General features: G+C 38.5%; 1 protein-coding gene across 7 annotated transcripts in view; it reads right to left on the reverse strand.

Annotated features, from left to right (window-relative positions):
• The window catches only part of CDKL5 (cyclin dependent kinase like 5), a 128,993-nt gene that overhangs the window by 66,586 nt on the left and 36,944 nt on the right, over nt 1-25,463 (reverse strand). For all 7 annotated transcript variants that reach the window (XR_002442490.1, XM_021409451.1, XM_021409443.1 and 4 more), the window contains exons 2-3: nt 15,706-15,934; nt 15,202-15,236 (exon numbers count right to left, since the gene is read on the reverse strand). Coding sequence is in view for 6 of the 7 variants with exons in the window: in XM_021409451.1 (XP_021265126.1) it covers nt 15,202-15,236; nt 15,706-15,769 (99 nt within the window). In the remaining variant the exon portion in view is untranslated. The remainder of the gene's footprint in view (nt 1-15,201; nt 15,237-15,705; nt 15,935-25,463) is intronic.

The raw sequence follows: 25,463 nt of genomic DNA on the forward strand, positions 1-25,463 counted from the left end.
AATATATTGCCACCTCTGTATCAGCATTCTTTGAGTTTCACTGCTATATTGGTATCATCATAGTCCACTGGACTGCATTTGCAATACACAAGCAAGAAATACAAATAAAGTATTCCCAACTGTGCTACTGAAGTAAGAACAACTCCATTGCCAATGTAACTGTGCAGCATCAATTCTCACTTCCCACAAAGCAATCTGGCATAGCTATCAGCAAGACCAGGATTTCTGAAGCTCACCCATCTTCCTTAACTTGCGCATTTGACAACAAAGTGCATGTTCTCCAATAAGTATATGCATAAAGCTATAAATACCTCCAACAGAAGCTTTGCATTTCCTTTTCCCACTATAATTGAAGGTACTACCTGAGATCAATAAAGCCTTAAATAACATTCAGAGAAGGCCTCATTAGAAGCAGCTACTTCTCTTACGTTAAGCTTCCAGGAGGATGTTTCAGATAAGATAACTAAATAAGACCTCTAAAATTTAGATGAAAGGTTGTCTTAAAAATAAATAAGGATTCAGAGTGTATATTATATATTGATGCCCTAGATCTAGATTTCTCTGAATACCAAGGCACTTGAATTAATCTAAATGGACATGGAAGAAAAAAGCGTAACGATTGAAAAGCTTTTAGATTCTTCATGGAGTAAAATTTTCCAATCTTTTATTTAACAAAATTATCTGTTAATATTTAAAAACAACGCTGTTGCTTTAGTTTAAATATGGAGATGCAAATCTTTTATTAAGATTATTAAAAAAAACCAACAGCTAAAACAAACAAAAAAGCTTGGAGATTCATTGCATTACTTGGTCTAACCCAGATATGCAAGACAAAGCTTCTTCAGATAAACGTTGCCTTCTGTCCTTTGTACGTTGATATAGTAGCAAGCACTCTGCTGATGCAGAGCATAAACAACAACCCTAGCAGCAGTTTGTTGACTGCCATTCGTGTCAGTACTAATTCTGATTTGATTTCATTATACCACAATTCTAGCTACGAGATTTTATTTTTACGTGGTCTTAAAACTACACTACAATAATTATATTTCCAAAGCTCTGGGCATAGTAAATAATATAAAAGATTATCAAGGACCACTGAAAACAATGAAAAAAACAACAAATCAAACCGAATGTCTGAGAGCAGTGTCCAGACACTCCTTGAACTCTGGTACTCAGGGCCGTGCCCACTGCCCTGGGCAGCCTGTTCCATGCCCACCGCCCTCTGGTGCAGAACCTGTCCCTAACCCCCAGCTGCCCCTCCCCTGACACAGCTCATACCACCAGATAGTTTCAGAAGAAGGCATGCTCTGTCACTGAAAAATTATGGAACTTATTGTCTGCTGTAAAAACAGAGCTATCAAAGAATTTAAGGTTTTCAAAATTACAAATACTCTTCAAGCTTAAAACCACTAAAAATGCTTACATGAGTATGCAAAAAAAGCAGAATATGCTTTAGCAATGAGGGTCATTTTTCAGTAGTTTATTGAAACATGAGCTTAGGATGAAGACAAGCGGTAGCTGAGAAAATATAATCACAATACTTCAGTTACAAAGTATTTTATTTGTGTCAGTTCAGCTTGTATGTTCCTGCTGAAAAATCTGATAAACCAATGGAATGACTACCATTTGTGTTTCATTCTGAGACACAGGTGCTCATATATGTGAGAATAAAAAGAACCAACACAACTGTATGCTAACTAGTGCATGCAAAAATCTATTAAGGCAGCAACAGAAAGAATGGGCTGGCAATGGTTTCTAAAACTGATCAGAAGAAACCACTTGCTGTAGCTCATTAACTAAACAAATGTGCATGTGTGTGCATGTGCACTTGCATATGGCTCTGTACATGTACACGTGAAACTGAAGGGATGCTGGTCGAGCAACAAAAGAATCTTCAGCAACACAAACGAAAAACTGTCAATTTCACTAACTTCCAGGACAAACACAAAGTAAGAATTACTATAGGCAGTCTGGTCTCCCTTCATTTGCTCCTCGGATACTGGATTCACCTGGGAGATTTGGTGATCTGAGGGATCTGGATGAAGGATGTGGAGGGATGCTACTCCCAGAATTTCTAAATAGAAATGCAGGTTTTTATGTAGTCATTTTAAGCCTGTTAGAGTCCATAGAATACATTTTGTTTGGTGTCCCTTAAGCCTTCATAAAGAACACCAGCAAAGTTCCTACTGATTCTTGTTAGCTCCCCACTTAGTTTTGATTCCTCCTCACAATGGCAACATTTATAGCATGAGAAGCATGACAGACTTAGAAAGTTAGAGCCGGTTCAGAACCCAGGCTGCAGTTCCACTAGATACTATCTTGTACACATTTCTTAACACCATTCTTCACTAGTTGATGCCTTGAGGGGGAAAAAAGATGTACGTGATACTCGACTGAGTTCTTCACACACTCGCAGGAAATTTGATCCTGTAGAAGAAGCTAGTCAGTTTTACTCTGCAGATGGCATTGCCTGTAACATATTTCTGAACACAAGCATGGCACTACTCCATCTCTGTTGGAAATGTTAATTGATTTCAATAAGATAGCTCGCCTCTGGGTCAAGAAGTGTACTGTCAGAAAAGGAGGTAGGTGTGTAACCAAACAACTGAGTTTTTCTTTCATCCTAGAGTTTCATTTTTCTATCTCTCTGCTCATGACTACACGTACGGCACTTACCTCAGTAATACTGGAAAACTTCACAATTAAAAAAAATCTTTTTACATCCAAAAAAAATTGATAATGACAGTAACATTGTTCAAAGTTAAGTATAAGGAAATTGCTTTGCAATTAATTTTCAGTACACTGGTATTCATGGTAATCTGTTATTAGAAATGTATATAACACAATATGCTTAATAACATGTCTTATAAAGACTATTTGTGGACTAGAAGACTAGTATACCAACAGGCAAATGAAGCTTTCTCAAAGTATTTTATGGTCAACTGATACTTAGTTGTTCAATAAAGGCAGCACAAGTTTGTGCTTAGAAAATGAGACAACAACACAAACTACTGTTTACTTGGAGGAAGAAATGGAAACTGCTTTATCAGAGTTGATAAGGTACAGGCAATGATAAACCAGAGAGCAGTGTTGGTATCTGTTTCCAAACAGAAGTTACCTGAGTGGAAACAATGACTCACTTTGAATCACAGAATCACCAAGGTTGGAAAAGACCTCCAAGATCATCCAGTCCAACCATCCACCTATCACCAACAGTTCTCACTAAACTCACTTTGCTATACATCTTGAAAAAATGAAAATAGAATTCCAAAAATGATTTTTCTTTAAGTGCAAAGTTAAGCCACCACATTGTAAGTTATTAAAATGAACTTGTATGAAGATGGGTTTCACTTAGCAATGCAAGCTAGAAGTAATTCAGGGCTAATAAAATGCAAATACAAAGGTAGTTTGTTTTGTTTGTTTTGTTTTCCCCTCTTATACTAAAAAGAAACATATATATATCCTTTAAAACAGGGGAAGCTGGCTTTTGATAAAGAATAGTCCAATTATATGCAAAAAGAAGAGGCACTGAACTTTATCGTCCAGGTACAGCTAAATGCAACTCACTTTTTGAATGTGAAATAAATACTGCAATACCTTAAAATGAGTATTTCTAGCCAAAGAAAATAATTTTTAGTCAAAAAGGAATGTAATTTTTTCCTGTAGATTTTAGAAGGGCATTCCACCAATTAAGAGTTACACAAAACTGGGTAATTATGTAAAGCTACTTTAACCAGGACATTCAGAAGAACAACTTACTATTTAAAAATATACTGTAGTCCTTTCTGATGAAAAATAGATGTGCCAAGAAAAGCCCGTAGCAAGATAAAGTGAAATACTTGGCAAGCTTCTATTTCTGTTAATGTTTTACCTTCACTATCAAGTGTTCCTTTTCCAGGACTCCTAGTCTAAAAAGAAACCTTTAGATTCATAGAAACAATTAAGAAAACAAGTTAATGTAATTGGAATAGTCAAGACACTCATTTAGTGTTGTAAAATTAAGTGTAAAATTAGTAAAATTTTAAGTCATCTTGGCCTCTGCAAGTGATTTTGAAAGCCAGCTAGATGACCCAAATCCATTCACTTCCACCATGGTACACTTAATAATGATCTTCTCAAAAACTGAACTGTGTTCTTATTGGACTTTATTTTAGTACATTGATCAGTGATTAACCTAGCACTCATTGAACTGCTCAGGAAGTCCCTCAGAAGTTTGGGTTTTTTTCATAAGTCTGTAAGAATCCCTCATAAAACAATTGACCTAAAATTTTAAAATTCCATTTTCTTTCCAACAATTATGCTATACAGTACTTCGCAGTTTGTTGACAGGAATAAACTGTAATCCCATATTCAGGCAACTTCACAGTACTACAGATGTAGTTCTGGAACTAGCCATATGTTGTTCCTTCTCCTACATGTTAGTTTTCATTAGCTATAAATTACCTAGCCCCCATCACTAGTTTCCTAATGATCCAAGACCCTGTATCAGGTCTCAAATCCTCACCAGTTTCAATTTCGTATGTAGCTCTGAAGAAATACTTTTCAGATTCTTCAGTTTTCAGTGCAACATTTTCAGCTTTTTGCAAGAAAGAATAATTTGCATTGATAATTTTGCTTTGTGTGTTCATCACATGTACTTAAAATCAAGTTTTCACTTACAAGTGCTTTAAAACGAGATACAATGCTACAAGCTGTTTGCAATTAAAACTATGAGGGGCACACACAGAACATACTGCTGCAGGTCTGAATACAATTCCCGTACTAATCGAAGTGTAATTATATCATCCATTTCCAAATGTGAGTATGCTCCTACAAAGCTTCTACCAGGAGCTGGTCTATTTATTGGCAATTTTCCAAGGAAAATTGTCATCTCTGGCATCAGCAGTAATCTTTCACTTCAAAAACAGCACCCACAGCATTAATTCATGCAGCACATCATGCACAAGTCCATGAGAAAGATGTGCAGCTTCTTTTAAAAAAAACAGAAGAAAACACAGATGTCAGGTTAATCAACAACCACAAAGGTGACAAAGAAGCTGGAACTGCAACTAAAAAAAAATACTCATCTCTTCTCTTTTTCATTGTAACAAATCACTCTGCTTTGACTTAAGTCAAGAGCCACCAGTAACACATCCCATATATCCTTCCCCAGGTAAGGTGTACTGCTCCTCCTATTTTTAACTCTCGTTTATATGCCACTCCTCCTTCACTTCCCTGCATAATTAGAGGATGATCACATTTACTTCCCCCTCTCCCTTCTTGTTTTGAAAGTCTTCAGTAGCATCCAGTTCCTCTGCACTCATATTTGAACTTTACAAATGCCACTACCCAGTGTTACCATGTCCAAGCCCATTGAAGCCATCCCAATTTGTGGCACTGCTAATAACACTCTCACTGTACTGCTTTGAATTCAACGCTCCTGAATAAAAAAAGAAAAAAAAAAGAATCTTAATATCTCCTCCTACACCATGTTAGTTTCTCTTCTCCAGAAGCTCTTATCTTTCCCCCACACCTCCCCATGTCTAAATTAGGCTTTTGGAAGGAAAAAGAGGGAATGCCAATTGTGAATACTGCCTACTGCCCAACATCTGAGCAGGGCTCATAACACAACAAGTATAAAGGTGGAGGTAAAGGAACAGAGTATCACACAAGGGACCTTTCATACAGCAGCCTGGGCTGTTCTAAAGACTCAGAGGAAGAAATTCTTTACTGTGAGAGTGGTGACACACTGGAACAGGTTGCCCAGAGGGGTTGTGGATGCTCTCTCACTGAAAGCATTCAAGGCCAGGATGGATGGGGCTTTGAGCAACCTGGTCTAGAGGGAGATGTCCCTGCCTATAGCAGGGGGGTTGGAACTAGATGATCTTAAAGGTGCCATCCAACCCAAACCATTCTATGATTCTGTGTGAAAGCAGCACCTTCCCATTGGAATGTCTACAGCTTGTCTCCAGGCTGACCAACAAGCAGCGTGCTGCACTGCTAGCATACATACATTCCATGGGTGCCACTTCTCCATTCTTTTCCATGCCCAACAGTTAGATATCTTTTCAAACCAGGGGATCTCAGCGATTTCTGCCCTCCATTCTGGATAGCTATCTGATATTTGAAGTAGTGACAGCACCTACATAAATCTTTCACTTAGTTAAAAAAAAAAAAAAGAACCAGGTCTTCATTCATATCAACAACATCTAAAATCTACAGTATACTGTTAATTTGACTGTTCTCCCCTGCCACAGAGAACTGACAGGACTATGGAAAAAGCTCAGGTTGAGGTATAGACAACAGCACAATGCATCAATTTTCATTACCACATAAGCATCCAACTTGCACAGCAAACAGTTAAAAAAGTGTACTGTATACCATTTATCTACAAGTATAGGAAATTGATAACTGAAATTAATTAGCGCTTATCAAGCTTGCCTCCCGCTGCTATACTCAAGTGAATGCCATGGAAGCTGAGAATGGATGTCCAGAAAATAAACACTATATGACTAATATTTCAAAACAGAATTCTATAAGGAGCTCAGAAGGTTATTCATTACCTAATACTGAAGCTGAAGCAAAGAGTTGATAAGATCTGCAGCACTACAGCTTGTCTAATAAGTTCTATTTTCCTCACACAGAACTTGAAACAACAGATCTCAAGTTTGGCTACTACAAACATTTACAACTGGCACACACCATTTACTTCAGAAGGCTGATATTTTCAGGTTTGCTGTGTGTTCCACGCAGTTCCCACACAAAGAACATCTGATTATGCTTTAGCCTAAGGAACAACATTAGGTGCAATAATCCTCCACATGCATACTACCCATTACCGAAAGAAACGATGTAGTGTACAGAGATTTGTGCTTTACCACAATTGAAACCAGTCAGCTTGCTACAGAACCAAAACACGTTTGATTAGCAGTGAAAATTAGCAATGTTCCTTTTAATGACATGTAAAATCAAAGACAAAGATCAGCATAATTTTTGAGGATTTCATAGAGGCAGAAACGAAGTATCACATTTGCTCACTGTTACTGCTGCTACCTCACACATAAATCAGTAGGATTCGGCACTGCTCTTTTTACTTGTTTGTAGGTGAAAGATAGCTGTTTGTAAATTGATGGCATGTAAAAAAAAAGCATAAGGACAAAATGCTTTATACACCATATCAAAATGACAGTCGATATTTTAAACAATATGCATGGACAAATAAAGGACTTAAACAATAGGTGGGATTTAGGCATGGGATAAGGCAATAAGAAAATAACACTGCTGGTATCATTTGTGCTAAGAGTATTCCAATAATGACTTCCCAATAGCACTGTACAAATTAGAGGCTGTGAATACTGTGGGAGTTATCACAGCATGTCTGTCCTGTTCTTATATTCTTCCCCTCATTATCTGTTGTTTACCTCTAACAAAGTCACTTTTTAAGAAGCTGAGCAAGCTGAACTCATCCAATTCAAAATGACAGTTCTTGTGTAGATAAGGATAATAAATAAAATGCTATGCATTAGTCTGCTTCCAGCTTTACTATGAAAGAGTAAAACATGTTCAAAAACGTTCCTGACTTAATTCAGAGTTTGCTAAAAACATTTTAATTTTGAGAGTCAATTATATGTGAAGAAATATTTAAAACATGCTTTGAATTGATTCATAATTGTTAGCCACGTAATGCTAAATTCTCTGCAAGGCTATCTTTTGTTACCACTTCAGTGTGTCTTCCACAATTTTTAACAGCGGTAATTTCATATTTACCTTCAAATCATTAATTACAATGTTGAATGGCCATATTTTGCCTCGTATCCTTCTATGTCAAAAACAGATAAAAAATACCTCTCCTTAGCTCCCCTTAAGAGTTGCTTTGAGGTCTGTTGATCAGTCAGTTCTCAAATCCACACAACTTCAAAAACCAGAACTACACAGAAACTTTGATTAGAATCTGGTGCAGTTCTCACTCACATAAGCAGACTGTCACATACGCAACTCCCCCCCAACTCTACTTCAACTCAATATTTTGAAGGAAGAAATCTGGTTCGTCTGACAAGACCCATTTCCCACCATTATACATATGGCTTTTTGTTCTCGACTTGTAAGCAACGTTTCCACAGCTAAGGATTGGAGTGGTCTGAACTTGGTATCTGCTGTCTAGATACACTTTCTGAACGTGGGTACAACATTTAGAAATATCACAGTATTATGAAAAAATATAGTGAAATAAGAACACCAAGAACCAGAAACTTTCTAAATAAGCATAGATAATATTTCGGGGTTAGAATACCAGTCAGTACTAGAACTTTCTCTAGCTGTGTAGCTGAAACCTGTGCCTTGAAAGACAGATCTAAAGCAAGACAGCCAGTAACTTCAACATACTCAAGACAAATCCAGCTTTCATGAACACTTACCCTTTAATTCTGACACTAAAATGGAAACTCATCAACATAAGAACAGTCAGCAGACTTCCAGTGAGAACAGTAAGAATGTTAATAACATCAGCAGACACACGAGTTAGAGAAGGGATTCTAGTAACTAATTCAGAATTTGATGGTTTATTATAAACATCAGATTCACCCCAGTGTCCCTATGAGCAGGAAGCACTCTCTGTGAAAAATGACTAGATCTCAGGTACCTGTACACAAATGTCAAAGGAAACAAGCAGGAGGAACTCCTGTCAACTCCTGTTTCTACAACTGCACTATCTGAACTGTTATCCTAGTACGACTACCCTAGTGACATCACTCATTAAGATTTCACATTATGTGGTAAAATAGCCTGCATGACTGGAATGGTGCCATCAACAGGTACGCAGACATCTTCAGGATGGACAAGCTAAAAAAGCAAGGAGGTTCTTGCAAAGGAGAGGCTTGAAGGCACAGACATTTGCTTTGAAATGGATTACAAGAAAGCCTAAAGTTTTTGCCTGAGGGCTAGAGGACAGCACCAGTGCCATTAGGGTGGACATCTGCTTCAAAATGCCTGCTCAAAGCAAAACAGATAAAACTTTTTTAAAGGAAGCCTTACAAAAAACTCTAGTTTTCACAGAAGACTAAGCACTCAAGTGTCCACTGAAAAGGCAAAATAGCATGACTACCAGGAGATTTCTGGAAGATGCAGAAAACAATTTCTTGACAATTGCTCAATGAGCCAGTATGAACGTGAAGGCTGATGACAGCTTGAGAGACAGTGACATGTAGTCATCTGTCCCAAAGACCACCGTACATTGAGGGATTTGGGGATCTATGTCACACTTAACCTGAGTAGGTCCAGGCCTGTGCTGAGCTGTGTTGCAGGTGCAGCTCAATCTTAAGGTCTCTGTTTTTCTGCATAAATCCCATGGTTGAAGGATACACTCAGCCAGATCACTGTACCAAAGGAGCCTGCAGGCAGCTCCGACTCTGTGCTACTGATTACCAAATTTGCAGGCTTTGACTTCATCGAAAAGCACAGCAAGAAGCTCTCACGCAAATATCTGTTCTGTTTGACAGTAGAAATTAACAGTTGTTTTCTTCTAAGAAAATCCTATAGTAGCTCAAGTTATGACAACAGCGTAACCCCTTCTGTGGGCACAGCATGCTGCACCCTGATCAGAGGCTAATTAAATGTGGCAGTATTTATACAGCTTGCCTTTCTCACTGAGGTTATAATGGATCAACATCTCTTGATACAAAACCCCTTGATGCAAAACCCCATGGTCTGAGATGCTGGAAGAACTAAACAAGACAAACAGTAGAATTACAATCCTGGACCTTCAAAAGAACACATTTACCCTTATTCAAGGATCTGCTTAGAGACAGCATTAAAGGGTAAGGAATCTAGGAGAGCTAGCTGTTCTGCAAGGAAGGCTTTCTTAAAGTACAGAACCAGCCCACTTCCATGCAAAATGCTGGGAATATTGTCTGAGTTGGTGGTGTGGTTTAACTCGGCAGGCAGCACTGGTAAGCTGGAAATTAATTCCTGACTGTGCTCAAACACAAAGAAGCAGTGCACAGAACGTGGAAGCAGAAAGTGGCTACCTGAAGAAAAACAAGGAAACTTTGCTTCACCATGCATGGGTTGTATTTTGAAAGCCAAAGCTCGTATCACTTGAAAATCTGTACATGTAAAAGGCAAAGTAAAGGGTTTTTATAGGCATGCCACAGCAAAAGAGAAAACCAAGGAAACTGTGACTCTGCTGTTCAGTAGTGATAAAAGACATGGAAAAGGTTGAGGTACAAGTGAAATCTAGTGGTCAAAAAAAGAAAACAAACCATAACAGCCATGTTAATATGACCTAATGAGTATACTGCACCTTTCTTAAAAAAAATCAGTAAATATTTCTTTCAGATATTCAGACACACAAAATTTAACTGAAGAAAATACAGGAGTATTAGTGAGGGCTCAAAAAGGACAAAATTCAATATCAGGTTAAGAAGAAAATGCTCTCAGGTATTAAACCTACTGAGAAGGTTATTCATTATTCTTCACTGCACTGAAGTAGCCAAATTAATCTATAAACTAAGGTTTCTTTTGTTTTTAAATAAGGAAATTCAATGATGTTTATCTTTAAGAAAAAAGTCTAAAAAATATCTCAAACACACTAAAGAACAACCAAAACCAGATATGCTTTATAACAAAGGATCAGGAAAACATCTGATCAGGCAGGAGATGTTGTACATATGAGAACTGGCATTAGATTTCTAAATCATTAAACCACATCCCCTCAGGCTCCAAAGACTCTGGTAACACAGCACAGAGCAAGAGTACGAACAAATCTGGGAGACTTGATGAAATCCCACCATGCTTTTAGTGAATTCACATTATCTAAAAGATACATACAAATGCACGAGGGGGAAATGCAACTTCCCCTTTACATATTTTCAATGTTCCCTCTCCCCGCCCCCCCTCCCATTTCTGTAAGCTCTGTATAGCAGCAGGTCTAAAAGTGGAAGACCATCAGCTACCATAGTTTCTTATTTATATAATAATCAGTTGTTTTAGGTACTTCGGTGTTTCACGTTCATTTCTTAGGATGCAATCTATTCCTCATTTAGATCTTTCTGACATAACTGCTTCTGGCTACTCCTCAAGCACTCAAGTGAATATTGATAAAACCTTGGTTAGATGAAACAAACAGTATGCACGTTCCGCAGATGGGACGTAAAGCAGAATTTAGAATCAATACTTTCAAACCAGACACACCGTATTAATAAAATAGCTATGATTTGACTACCTAGGATCTTTAATCTTTCTTCTCCAGTCTGACCCCCTGGCAAGTCCTCTCACTAATGAAGACCAGTGTTCCCACCTCATATATCTAGATTCTGTTTCCACTCTTTTCAGTTGTCCAATGATGTATTAACCTAATTTCTACAAACTCCTCCTCACTTGCAGCTCCAGTTTTCAACTTTTCTCCCTACACAGTGTATCTCATAGTGCATCTACACATCCACTTTCCACACCAACATCTCAATTTTTTTTCCCCCCTAATCTCCATTTCTCAGCATGCTCATCTTTGGACACCCCATCACTGCAAGACTAAGTTGTAAAGTAAATATTTTTTCAGTTGTAAATCAAATATTTCTTCAATTATTTGTCCATTAAATAAAACCATCTTAAACATGAACCAGGACTCTTCTCCTTAGCCTTGATCTCTGACATTGCTGAACTACTAAAATTGCTTTGCTTCTCAGAAAAGAAAAGATCCAGTAAATTAGCCTAGACAGCTCACTATTTTACTATTTCTTGTGAAAATAAAGTGTATTTCCAGTGTTTTCAAAAGCAACACCAGTGTATTTCCTCATGAAATGGCCTCTAATTAAAAAAAAAAAAGCTTCTCAGAACATTCTCAGAAAACCAGATAGATCTCTGCTTTATCCTTAAGGTTTGTATTAGTTTCACATTGAAAAAAACAGCAGATAAACAAGTTACCTTTACACAGAAGCAGCAATAAAGACTCTGCAATAGAAATATGCTATATGATAACATAAACAGTCATTCTAGAGGAGGTACTCTTGTTTTCCTGATAACATTCCCTTAGCAAAGGGAAAAAAATCATACAATAATGACAAGGTATTTGTTCCTTAGCACATTCCCTCCAATTTAAATCCATATAGAAACACTGCTGAAATGCACTGGTACAAAAAGCTACCTATTTATTGAAGCACTACTGGATTATATGTCACAAAATTGTTTCAATTAAGGACCCACTCCTCTTTTCATGCAAATTTTACCTTCTCGCTAATACGATGGAAATAAGTTGACTTAAAATAGCTGAGAATTTGGTTCTTGCACATTACCACTGTTTGCAAAGATGAATATAAATGCTTTTGCACTCAAATTGTTAAACAGAATTGTTAGCCTTGTGCAAAAAGGAAAGCAGTGCATGCTGAGTGAACGGGACCGAAGGTGGCCTAGCATATACCAAGCATCTTAAAACACTGCAACATCCTCTAGTTTTTACACCATTTGTGGACCTCCCTCGTGGAGCTGAAAAAGGCTACGTAATGCACTCAATGTTCAACTGCGCTCCATGCAGACAGATCACGTGGAAGAATTATTTACTAAAAACCAGTACCCTTAGGTACAGTCAGCCAGCCACCAAACAGTGAAAACAAAAGCACACCCTTTCAATTGCAGATAATTCTGCTAAGGCTGCATGAAAGTCAATGCTTAAAGGTTTTTTAATATAGTTCTATTCCTGTAACTGCATATACCACCCTGTAATATGTTTTTCTTCCTTTATGTGAAATGAACTTTTCTGAATGCAGACTTGTGTCTGTGACATTTTTCAAAATAGCTGAGGACAGGTCTCTCCCAGTACTTTCTACCAAGATACAAAAGGAAAAAGTTAAGCTGACAAGCAGCCAGAGGTAGCTCAGTGGAAAGAGATGCATATCTACATTTAGTTTTCACATAGTTATTCCTTCTTAGTAAAACTGATAGCCCCTAGAGTCATCTTAGGAACTAGGAGGGGAGCTTGATTTAAATAAGCAAAAATCAAATCAGTAAGCTTAAAATAGCAATACACTTTTTTTTTTTAAATCTCCAAATATTGGATATCCCAGGGTCTTAGCAAACCCACTTGCTAGAAACTTCAATAACTACCAGTCTTTTTTGGAGCCTCAATGTTGTTGTCTTGATTAAACTTGAAGTTGCGCCATTTATTTTTTCCTGCAATAATTAACTGAAAAATTAGACCCTTTAAAGAAATTCAGTGTCCTTTCACTGGTTGTAGGAAAAAAACACCTCCCACTGCTGAAGGAAAGCCATTCCTCTCAGGTCATTTGGTACACTGCAAGGTATTCTTGCAGGAACTCAGACAACAGATAAGCCTGCTATGACACTACACTCTTAGAGCACCAAACTCTTTCAGAGTAAAATACTGCCAGTGGCACGTAGAGCCGGAACTCCATCATTGCAGGAAACCCCAGAAGCTTCTTGTGTCCACCTTCCATAAAGAAGGGGGCTGCCTAGTGTAAATTGCATCGTCACTGCCCGCATCTTTTACAATACACATTCAGCATTATTACTCTAACAACCCCCCAAATATAAATTTTATCAAAGCCATTCTTGAAAGGGATCTTGTCACACCCAAGGCAGACAATGCTTCATCCTGACATAGGATATTTCCAGGTTCTATATTTTTTCCCCTTTCTAATGGGAACCTGCATGTCTCTGGCCAGTGCTTAAAATACTGCAAGAGTATGAGATAACAAGCAACATGAAATCCAGGACAGAAAATAATAACCTAGGGAAGTACTAACTAGCTTTGTTATTATGCACATGTACAGTATCTCCAAGAGGATGCGTTCTATAGTTTTACTTGTCTCTTAGTTGTTGAAACAATATGTCCTGATCTAAGGCTGTCATAAGGTTTGCAAAAAGAAAATACACTATTTAATGTTTTTTTTTTTTTTTTTAATCAGTCTTATCTACCTCTATTCTGTCCCTCTTTTCTCACTAGCCCTCACCTTCACTGCCCTTTTCATTTGCCAAAACATTCACGTGTACCTCCACAGGTCGTGTGACAAGTTAGAATGCGTGCAAGGAACTAAACCAGAGGTTCTTCTGCTGAAATAATTTGAAGTATTGTACTGCCATTTTTCATACTTGTTTTCAAATCACCTGTATCACATCCAAAAGTCAGAACAACGTTTATCACCCGGTTTAATCGGGTATTTGTATTATTTTTGATAACCACCATTAATATACCAGTAGGAAAGAAAGTAACAAGAGATCTACTCTGGTTTTACTGAGGGTAAGAGATGACTATCTTACCATGTGGTATTCTGTACATTTCAGATATTCATGTTAAAAAAAAAAGCTACAATTACCTCCAAAAAACGTAGGTAAACCTTGTTATACAGCAAAACGCCAGCTCCAAATTCTCAGTATAACAACATAAGTCATTCCAAATATAGCTACATGTCCTGTGCAAAAAGACTTCTCTGTATGTGCTAAAAGCCACAATAGGAATATAGGTCCTCCTCAGAGCATTAGTATTTTCTAGAACAAGGCATGAACTAGATAAAAATAACTTTTATGTATTCTTGAGTCACTATATTATATGATGCTGAAATGCTTTACTTTCCTGAAGATACTTTATAGTGACTACATTACAGCTCCAAAAACAGCAAACTAGGTCCATGCTGATGAGCAGAAAGTACAGACATAACCACCTTACAGAGCAGACCTCCTCTTCGTTTAAAAAAAGGTTCATTTGTTTTTCAGAGGGTTTTCAGGGCAAGGAGTGTAACTTCTTCCTCTTACAGATTGAAAACAATAAGCATAAATCAGTGCTTTCTTAGTGTATTTTATTTGTCCACCATCAATAGTGGAAATTCCATGAGGATTCTTTTTCCTCCCCAAGATAGATAAATATTTATACAGCAGTATTGGACAATTAATTTGATATTCAAATCGAGACTGACGGAGAGTAAACTGCACTCCAAAGTAGCTTGTTTATTTTCAGAAAAGGTTTTCTCAGTTGAGATTAGTGAAAAATTAGTAATAATTCACATCAGACAAATATTAAACACTACAAAAACCCTTGGGTTTTGTCAGTAGATGTAGCTGCTTCCTTTGACAGTGTTACTATTAAGCCCAAATAACTGACTGGGAGGAAAAGCCCTGCTCAATTACAACATATCTAATACATAACAACATTTAAGTTCTCAAGAAAAGTCACTGTATTACCCAAAAACCAACATATCTGGCTTAAAGCAATTTACTCACCTTGTGTCTGCATTTAAGTACAACACCATAGGCTCCTGAAACAAATCAGAAAAAAAGCAGCAAGATGAGTGCTCTGTTATCTCCAGGCTGCAGAATATTGCTCCCAGTATTATCCTAAACTTGCACATACAGGCACCTTACTAAATTTTTGCCCAATGAAAATTAAGGCTTCAAAGTAAATGGGTTTTAATACTATATTTAAAAACAATTTATATGTAACAGAAGTTTGACAGTTTGCATCCACCTGTATTATTTAAGAGATTAATACAGTCAACTTAAACAAAACTGGCCCACATCCTTTTCTTACCTCCCTCTCCAGCCCTGCTGCCATTTCCCAAACTTTTCCTTTCATGAAGGATTGCAGTTGGAAGGAGTTAAGGAACACGAGCTTACTCTCAACAAGATGTGTTAGAAGCAGTATTTTGTAAATGAAAACATCTTATCATCAAGAAGACCAAGTAAAATCTAATAAATATATAGAACTAAATGAAAGATACTACTTACCTTCACCTACAACCCCAAGGATCTCAAATTTATTCATCACATTACCAATGTTAGGAATCTTCATCAAGACAAATTCTTCCTACAGTGAAAGCCACAAAACATGGCACAACAGGGAGCGTCCAAAGAGCCTGCGAAAGGCAGTTGTGGAAAGGCTCTCGGAAAAAAGTTTCCACCTTGATCAACTGGACTTCTTACGTCCTTTCTGAATTTCTAGGCAGTCAGTAGCTTCCTGAGGGGGAAAAAAAAGAGGAAATAACATAATTAGCAACTTGTTTTACTTCAGTGAAAATAAAAAACCGCAGCTGTTTATATACATACCACACTAGTATTGTGCAACATAATGGTAGAAGACAATGTACTTCCGCTTTTCGCACTCAACACAACTTAGCGGCACGTAGATGGATTGAATGTACACCTGAGAACAGCTGCCTTGGTAACCCTACACCATGTCTATTAATAACTAATGCACATAACATGCATTTCTACAAGGCAGAAGCAAACAAAACATTGACAGGAACTACTTCAGTGAGCAACAATACACCTTTAATTATGGATGTTCTCACTTCAAGTTATGTTGACAGCTATGTATAAAAACAAGTTGTATTTAGTCACTTTATCTTTCGCCCTCGGTAAAAGCAAAAAGGCTAACGCACAAAGGACACCAAACAGTAAGCATTCTGCAATTATTTCCTACAATTGTTTACAAAGTAAAAAAGGAAATTTGTTAGACTGACTGGCAATCGGTCTTAGACAGCCGTTTCTTTTATCAGCTTATTTAGCAGAGATGTAATAAGCAAAAAACTTTTTCAAAGGTTTCTTTCCCCACGTTTTTCAAACATGGAAGTAATCTGTCAAATCAAGAAAATATATACTGGGAAAAGAAAGTTTTCGCTGCCTTCATGTTAGACTCCAATCGCTTCTCCCGTATAATCTTAGAATGCTAACACAACTTCTAGGCTTGGTTTTAATAATTCAAACTACTTTCCCTCTCTCTAATATTAAGGCATACATCCTATGCTCTAAAATAGGGGAAAAAGCTAACATAGTTTCACCGTGAAAAGGGAATACGAGATTTCCACAATTCACTGATCTGAGAACATGAGTACTCATGTGATGGCACAATAGAGGCAAATTCAATTAACTTAGGTGTAATGGGCAAGCATGAACTAATGACACTGGGTTTGGCTCACCCAAACAGGATGTCTCATTGTTATTTTAGCATAAGCTATGGGTGCTGGCCAGAAGCCCTGCACTAAGTCAACTATAATAAAGGAAGGACAGCTCAAGAGCAGAGGGAAATCAACAGTGCTAACCTCAGCAAGTCACAGGGAGATGGTTTTGAAGTTACTTTTGAAATAATGAAGATACCCAGAGTTAGCCAAGCCCTAGTATTTTGGGAACAACCTTTGAAAATAGTGACTTCTAGATCAAAAGAGACAGCTGTTTGGTTTTTTAAAAAGTTACCCAGTCCTTAATGGATTATTTCAGTGTTTGATTTACCACTTCCATTTTTCTTCACTTGCACATTCTAAAAAAGAGCATTTCCTCTTCAGATGCAGGTTCCTCTTCCCTCATTCATAATTTCTGAAATGATCATCAACTACATAAAGCTACACAAGCCTACAGCTTGCAATCCACATTATTTACTTTCCTTTTCAAAAGATTTCTGCATGCATCTTCAGTAGGGATGCTAGTTTGTTTTTTTTTTTCCTTTGGAATAGAGGTTAGATGTGCCAGCACCATCCAGCCTTTCGTTCCCAAGCTCAGCACTGCACAACCCCCACTCTCCCAATAATTTCTTCCCAGTCAGTTTCCCCACAGGGAGGAGCACGGCCCCCAGGAAGTAGGCTGCTTGTTATAAGCGCTCCTGGCTTCAGGTCACCTGAGGCAGTACTGCCATGCAGGCCCCTAAAGGTAAGAGCTTGCCAACTCACTTATCAATGCACATATGCCATTGGTGATGCACTTGGACTGTCCCAGAGAAACACACAAACTGGTTTCTCAAATCACACATCATGACAGAAAGCAAAGATGACAGAAACGCACATAGAGTGGAACTCCCAAAAGAAAAGTGTGCAGCTCTGGAGGCACCCCTGTACACGCCTCTGCTGGGAGCACCCGATGAAAGCCTCATCCTGAGTGAGCAGGACAGCTAATGAAAAGACGAGACACAGCAGCAGTGCAAATTCACACTCTAACACTTCGTGCCACAGCTCTATTCCACCTCAAGTGAGCACCATCTCTCCTACCTTCCTCCCCCATGGCAGCAGTAGATCCAGACTGGCTGGCCCCATCTGGTCCCAGGTTTGTTCTACAGCCTGACCAAAGGCCAGAGGCCACCTGCCATACTCAGCCCATTTTCTCTCAGAGAAGGAACTCCAGCTGCTCTGAGACAAGGCTTACATACATTGACTTGCTGGAGATGTTTGCCACCTAAAGCTCTTGAAAGACCAAAAATAACTGTAGCACCCACACTGAACCAAAAGAGCATCTTAGGGAGAGGTTGTCTCAGTACTACCACAGTATTCTGCAAAACCCAGAGCCAAGTCAGCAAAGACAAACACTCTGAAATGAACGAGCACAAGCTAATTTTATGTCACACAGATCTAAATTAAAGTGACAGGAAAAAAACGTACTACTTCTTCAGTACATTTTCTCTTCATGACTGCTAAAGAATCACCCCAAAGTACTCAATTTAACCATTCATCTCAGAGCCTCAATTCTAAGAAGTGCTACTCTTTATTTCATAATCATCAATAATTAGAAGGAAAAAATGCATTTCAAACAGCTCGATCTTTACTGAGAGTTATAAAAACACTTGAGGCAAACATTTATCTTCATAAAATTGACAAGAAATAAAATTCTTTTCAAGAAATACATGGTTAGATCCTAAAGTAGTCTTAATATCCTGCATCTAGGTCGAAAACCGTAATTTTCACTCAGCTGAAGTCAGTTACACACCTCTAACAGACTTCAAAGCCATCCATGAGCTTTTATGGAAGCTTTTTGCCAACAAGCAAATGCCGCTCTTGCTCTCCTAAAACAAGGAGTAAACTTCATCTTTTTCTTTACTATTTTCACCCACTAAGAAGATACAAGCAAGAATCTCTGGAGGGTTAGGTACGCTTTCATCTGTTCACCAGCAAAACAAGGGGTCAGATAAACAAGTGCAGAACAACTCACAGCAGGCAAGTACCTGCCTCTGACGGTCATGCATTCATCCAGACCCTGGCATGTCTTCTGTCAGAATGGGTGCACACGCAAAAGGAAGCACTACCTGCTTCTATTAGTCACAGTGCATTGCTGCTACACCAGGTCTTCCCTCTCCTCCCGAGTAAATGTACAGTTCTATTTCTTAGGATTTTTCAGGAAAAACAAAGTTATAAGTATCTTATCAAGTGTTACATCAGAATATACGAGGTACACACTCCAGAAAATTCAGAGAAGAAAAACTTTTGTGGAGTTATTCATACAGAATAATGTGTCAGGAGTACTATAATATATCTACCACAGATTATAAAGAACAAATTCAGCTTAAAAGAAAAAAAAGCTGAAGAAGAGATTAAAAGCAACAAGATCCTGTAATTAAGCAAGCGAGATATTTTTAATGCTTTAAGTTTCAATCTCTCCTCCTCTGCATGGAAAAGAACAGCTGGTAAAAATAAATGCAAAATTAAGAAGACTGTCAAAGTTGGAACAAATTATGTAAAAGCAAAATGCCAAAAGTTGCTTGTACCAGCTCAGAGGTTTTAAAGTTCAGCTCCAGCGAGTTTTTATTGACACTGCTACCACTGTAAGAACTTGACTTCACTGGTGGTAGCATCAAACTGTTGTTGATACACTGAAAACTATGAATTCATCCAGATGAGCTACACATTAATGGAAATCATCCTCTCATTACTGGCCAGAAAGGCAAACACTTGACCTCTACGGCCTTTGACACGGTCCCCCATAAGATCCTTCTCTCCAAGCTGGAAAGATAAGGATTTGATGGGTGGACTTTTCAATGGATGAGGAACTGCTTGTGAGATTGTATCCAGAGACTGGTGGTCAATGGCCCTATGACCAGGAGATCAGTGACAAGTGGTGTCCCTCAGGGGTCGGTACTGGAAGCAGTGCTCTTTAACATCTTCATTGATAACATTGACAGTGGGGTTGAGTGCACCCTCAGCAAGTTTGCTGATGACACCAAGCTGTGTGGTGCAGTCAACATACCTGAGGGACAGGATGCCATCCAGAGAGACCTAGACAGGCTGAAGCAGTGGGCTGAGGTGAACCTCATGAGGTTCAACAAAGCCAAGTGCAAGATCTTGCACCTGGGTCACAGAATCACAGAATTGTAGGGGTTGGAAGGGACCTCAATAGATCTTCAAGTCCAACCATATCCTGGGCTGCATCAAAAGCAGCATGGCCAGCAAGTTGAGGGAGGTGTTCCTGCCCTTCTCTGCACTGGTAAGACCTCATCTGGAGCTCTGCATCCAGATGTGGAGTACCCAGTACAGGAGAGACATCGATCTGTTGGAGCATGTCCAGAGGAGGGCCACAAAAATAATCCAAGGGATGGAACACCATCCTTCTAAGAACAGGCTGAGAGAGCTGGGGCTGTTAGCCTGGAGAAGAGATGGCTCCTGGGAGAGCTACGAGCTGCCTTTCAGTATCTAAAGGGGAGCTGTAAGAAAGAAGGGGACAGACTCTTTAGCAGGATCCGTTGTGATAGGACATGGGGAAATGGTTTCACTTACAGGACGAAAGATTTAGATTGGATAGAAGAAATTTTTTTTGTTTGTTTTTATTTGTTGTTGTTGTTGTTTGTTTGTTTTTGTTTTTACAACAAGGGTTTTGAGGCCCTGGCACAGGTTGCCCAGAGAGGTGGTGGATGTCCCCGTCCCTGGAGACACTCAAGGTCAGGGTGTACAGGACTCTGAGTACCCTGACTGAGCTGAACCCCCTTCATTGCAGGGGGGTTGGACTAGGTGGCCTTCCAACTCAAGGGTCCCTTCCAACTCAAACAATTCTATGACTTTAAGGCAGAAGGCTGGTGAACATAAACAGGAAGAACCTGATCACAGTTACCATCCCATAGCAAGTGCTAAACTGGAAAAGATGTAGAATCCACTCCAAACTATTAAAGATTTGGTTAGCTTCCTAAAAGAAAACTGGGGTTAGAAACCAGAATACCAATTATGATTGACTGTTTTCTCTTGTTCTTCCTTTTGTATGCAAGAACAGATCAAAATATTAGTTCAGTTCATCCTGAATATGAATAGAATTCAATTCTGAGTTAAAAATGCAAGATTTACAAGCTTCTCTTATAGCTATGGCTAACTTGAAAAGAGTGGGTCCTTCACAGAATGCTTCTAAGGCCACGGTGACAAATAAGCAGAGTGATTATAAGAGTAATGAACACAAAAGCAGATCGTATGAGTCGTAACAGAAGGATAGGAAAGAATTTTGCTTCCACTTAAAGATTCTTTTCAGTGGGGAAGAAATCTAACAAATATGTATGTTTTGGGTGTAACAACTTCTTACACGCTTCATTACCTCTCCTTACACGTGCTAGGCACTTTTCACCTTATCTGTAGCAGCTCTGAATTGGAAAGACCTGTGTTCAGGTGGTAATGCTCAACAGAAGCTGCTACATCTGAAGTCTGTGCTGTTTCATCTGGCACAAGGTGTCCAGCATTTAAGCATTCACTTCAAATGGAAACATCCAACATTTAGGCAAGGAGAGATGGGGAGGGAGGGGCAATAAATATATTTAACATAAAAATCTCAGAATACGCTTCTTTGGAAGAAGTTAATGCTTTCTAATCTAGCACAATATTTGTAAGTGGACTCATTCAAAGCTGGTTCTTTTATTTTCACCTTTCCTTTTTCCCTTCTCAGCACACCATTCTCCAGTAGTATTCTACACTCATTTATCACGTTCCTCCCTATTCAGCTCCATAATATCTTTGATGATCCGCCATGGACTTCAAATCCCCAGGCTATAAAATAATACTACTGGCATCACTTTTTCCATCTTTTTATAATTACCCAGAAAAGCTACTATTTCTCAAGTGCTACTTGTTAGGACTCACTTTGTGACTCTACTCCTATGTTTGCGTTTGAAGCTCATGTTTAGAAGAAAAAAGCAAAAAGCATTGAGTGTAAGAAAACCATGCTCCTTTACCACACGTACAAAAAGAAAATGTTGACCACATTCAGACAAAATCTTGAGCAAAGGGAGCTCCTCCTCAAGAAAAATATAATATATTACCTTTAAGGAAACACGTTAGAAGCACTTAGCAGCCATTCCATTGAACAACTGATCTAAAGTTTGAGTTCAGCAGCATTTTTATGGGAGGAAAGGGCCTTGAGCTCTTCCAGCGCTCTTCCTGGTCCCCCTATTCCCTGGCAGCCCACTGGTAAGAAATGCGCTGCCGTATAGGTTCCTCTCTCTGATGGCAGCAATTACCAGTTCTGCACCGGCAGTACTACAATGCCATGCTGTCATCAGACAGAAACACCAGATGTAGAAGACCAGGCCGCTCCAATTAAATTCTCCTGACGCATTCATTACAGAATCAGCCACCAGGTCTCCTATACGCACAAAGTGTACGGGTGATTTAAAGTGGCTGTCTTCTAACGCGACAAAACTGAAATTCTTTCAACCTTACCAAATTCCTCCTCCTAATAGCTCAGTTTTGTCCTCATTGTTCTCAAAATAACTCCTGCTCACACTCAAGAATGAGATGTTTCTCTCTGCGCTGGTTTGGGCTGGGATGGAATTTTTTCATGAGAGAAAAGAAAAGGTAGATGTAAAAACACAAATACTAAATGGGTACTGAAACTGAATTCTGTGGGTTTTCTAATGCAGATCAAAATAACCACAATGACTATACGTCCTTGTAATTTTCAAAACATTTCATTAAATACAGATTACTGGTTCATTACCTGAAATAAAAAAGAAAAACCTTAAGAAATCACTTTTTCATTTAAAAAGGGATGCCAAGCATATAGAGCAAAGAAAAGAATGAAGGGGGAAGCCCCCCAAAATTTCCATACTAAATTAATAAGTACTGTATAGGCTAAAGAACTGAATTATCCTGAAACTACTGCAAAATCATTTATCATTTCTTCTTAATGTGTTTTCCAGGCAAGTCAGAGGCGTTTTATTTAAATAACACTGATTTATCTTTTACAAAATTAACCGCGCAAAGAATGCCATCCAAAGTTTTCAATACAGAACCAAGAGGAAGCCACACAATGATTAAGTGTCCTAGCACCTAAATATAGGTCACACCATTAATAAAGTCACATTAGTAGCTAAGGACATACGCAAGAAACAACTCCACAGCTTTTCGCTAAGGATTCTTTTTCAGAAAAGTCATTGGAATGGAATAAGCCACACAGTGGGCAAACTATAAAGTGCTTGTTTGTTGGTGGTGGGTTGTGTCATTGGTTGTTTTTTTTTTGTTGTTAGGTTTATTTTTTCACTCCTCTGAGAAGAAATTTCTGACTGTATCAACCTGAAAATATCTGTTTCAAAGGGGAAAAATCCCAACAAACAATGAACTACAAAAACATTTCTAAGAAACTGCACTGAATTAGAAGATATTGCTACTAATTCAGTATGTTTCAAAGGCCATTACAAGAAATTTGCCCCAATCTTCCAGATTTCAGAAAGAAGAGTACAATATAGATACGATTTTGTTGTTAATTTTAACATGACAGAACTTGTATTATGATGTCTGTTATCACAGTAATAGAACATAGACCACACTTCTAAAAGAAGAGTGAGTCATGTGCCACTCTGAGTTGGAAAATAAGTGCCTGTTAAGTATACACAGCTGAATAAATCAATTAAGTGAAACCCAAGTCAAGCAAGTTTACAAAGTTGTTCAGACTGCATTAAGACCTTATGACCAGTGTAACTGCAGAAATTGAAGTAAGAAAAAAACCTCTATATTCCAGATGAAGCAGAACACTCCAAATTCCTCTCATAAATTTCTTTTAAGAGGATAAAAGCTCTGGGTCTTCCGGAATACAGCTCCTGGAGGATGTCACAGAAGCAGCAATACACCAGGTACAAAGGGCAGTTCTAGTGAGGACACTGAGTTTCATCAAACTGAAAGCCCTGAAATAAAGTTGGCATCCAGCACACATCTACTGCAGAGGACGAACAGTGCCAAGCAGCCCACAGGGCCATTCTGAGAGATGCCCTCGTGCTAAGCCACCCAGAACACACTCAGAGGTCAGGGGATTTTGTTCTGCTCTGCAGCATTACTGACAACTACCCAGAAAACACAGATGGTGACCAAATCAGTTTGCAAAAAGTATGAACAGCTTTCCAGTGGAAAAAAATACAGAACCAAAACCGAGCTAAATTTAGTGATCTCATCTAAAAAGCAGCAAAAATGAACCTGGAAATAGGGTGAAGCAAAAGAAGTGAAGACTAGAATGTTGGAACAGGCTGCCCAGGGAGGTGGTGGAGTCACTGTCCCTGGAGGTGTTCAAGAACCGTGTGGATGTGGCAGTGAGGGACATGGTTAGCGGGCACGGTGTGATGGGATGGCAGTTGGAAAAAATCTCTAAGATCATCTAGTCCAACCTTACTGATTCTGTGATTAATTTGTACACAAAATCAAATTCTTATCTCCACCACTCTTAGCTGCGTTAGTTAATGGATACTAATGAAGAGTTCCCCCTGTACACACACAAGTTAGTTCTCCTAAGAGGAAGCAGGCAGAAGAACTATGTTCAGTAAAGATGAAAGGCAACTGAGGAACTAGTACCTCAGTATTCAGTACAATTATAAAGGCTGACTGTCTGCTATCCCGGACAACTTCTTCAGAGTTTGAGGTGGATCATGTCAAAGCAGAATATGAACCCAGCAACCAAGCTTGGAGCACTGGAGAGACTGGCTCCCTTAAAATGAGTGTTTAAGAAAATCACTAAAATTCATAGAACACCTCTCCCCGCATATGCCTCCTGGGTATTCAAGCTACAAGGGAGGAGAAAAAAAAAAAATCACTTGCCATTTCTAATGTCAGTACCTCTAATTCTATACCAGCACAGACAAGATTCTGATTATTATTTTATTTCTCAAACTTAAAGCACTCCAAAACCCCTATTTTGAAAATGTGATTACAAGCTTTTGCATTAAAAAGTTCACCTTTCCCCTCCTGTTCTTTCCAGCTCTTAGATGAATTCTTGGATCTTGTCTTTAATTAGATGTTAATCTCAGATATGGAATTTTTTTTTGGTTACATGGAAGGCCCCTGGGTATTGCTATAAAATAAGTTATAAGAATACCATGTTTGAAATCATACTACAGTACTGGTTCCTTGCATGTAGAGAGCTGCTGTGGGAAAATGCGAGTCTTGTGGTAAATTCAAGTCTCACCAGATGACTCAGGAAAACTTCAAAAACATTAGAAAGCAATTTGAATCATCTCTAGAAATAGGATGTGGTATTTTTTTTTCTTAAGTAATAAACAACGCTGTTTTGATGTCGGCCTATATAATTACCTAAATAATAATATCAAGTGGTAGCTTTTCTAAAACTTTCAAGTTCAGCATGTTGGTTTCCATTTAATAGTTTTCATGCTGAGACTTAAAATAACTTTTCATTCTTTTAACTATTCTCATAATAAAAGGTATGAATGTTCACACAAACTTTCTTAACACAAGTGTAGCTTGTACTTACTCTCCATGCTCAACCATCAGCATCAAAATACTGGCAAGAAAAATGAATCAAACAGCTGTGCTTGACTA

Source organism: Numida meleagris, chromosome 1 (assembly GCF_002078875.1).
Source record: "Numida meleagris isolate 19003 breed g44 Domestic line chromosome 1, NumMel1.0, whole genome shotgun sequence".
Classification (NCBI taxonomy): domain Eukaryota; kingdom Metazoa; phylum Chordata; class Aves; order Galliformes; family Numididae; genus Numida; species Numida meleagris.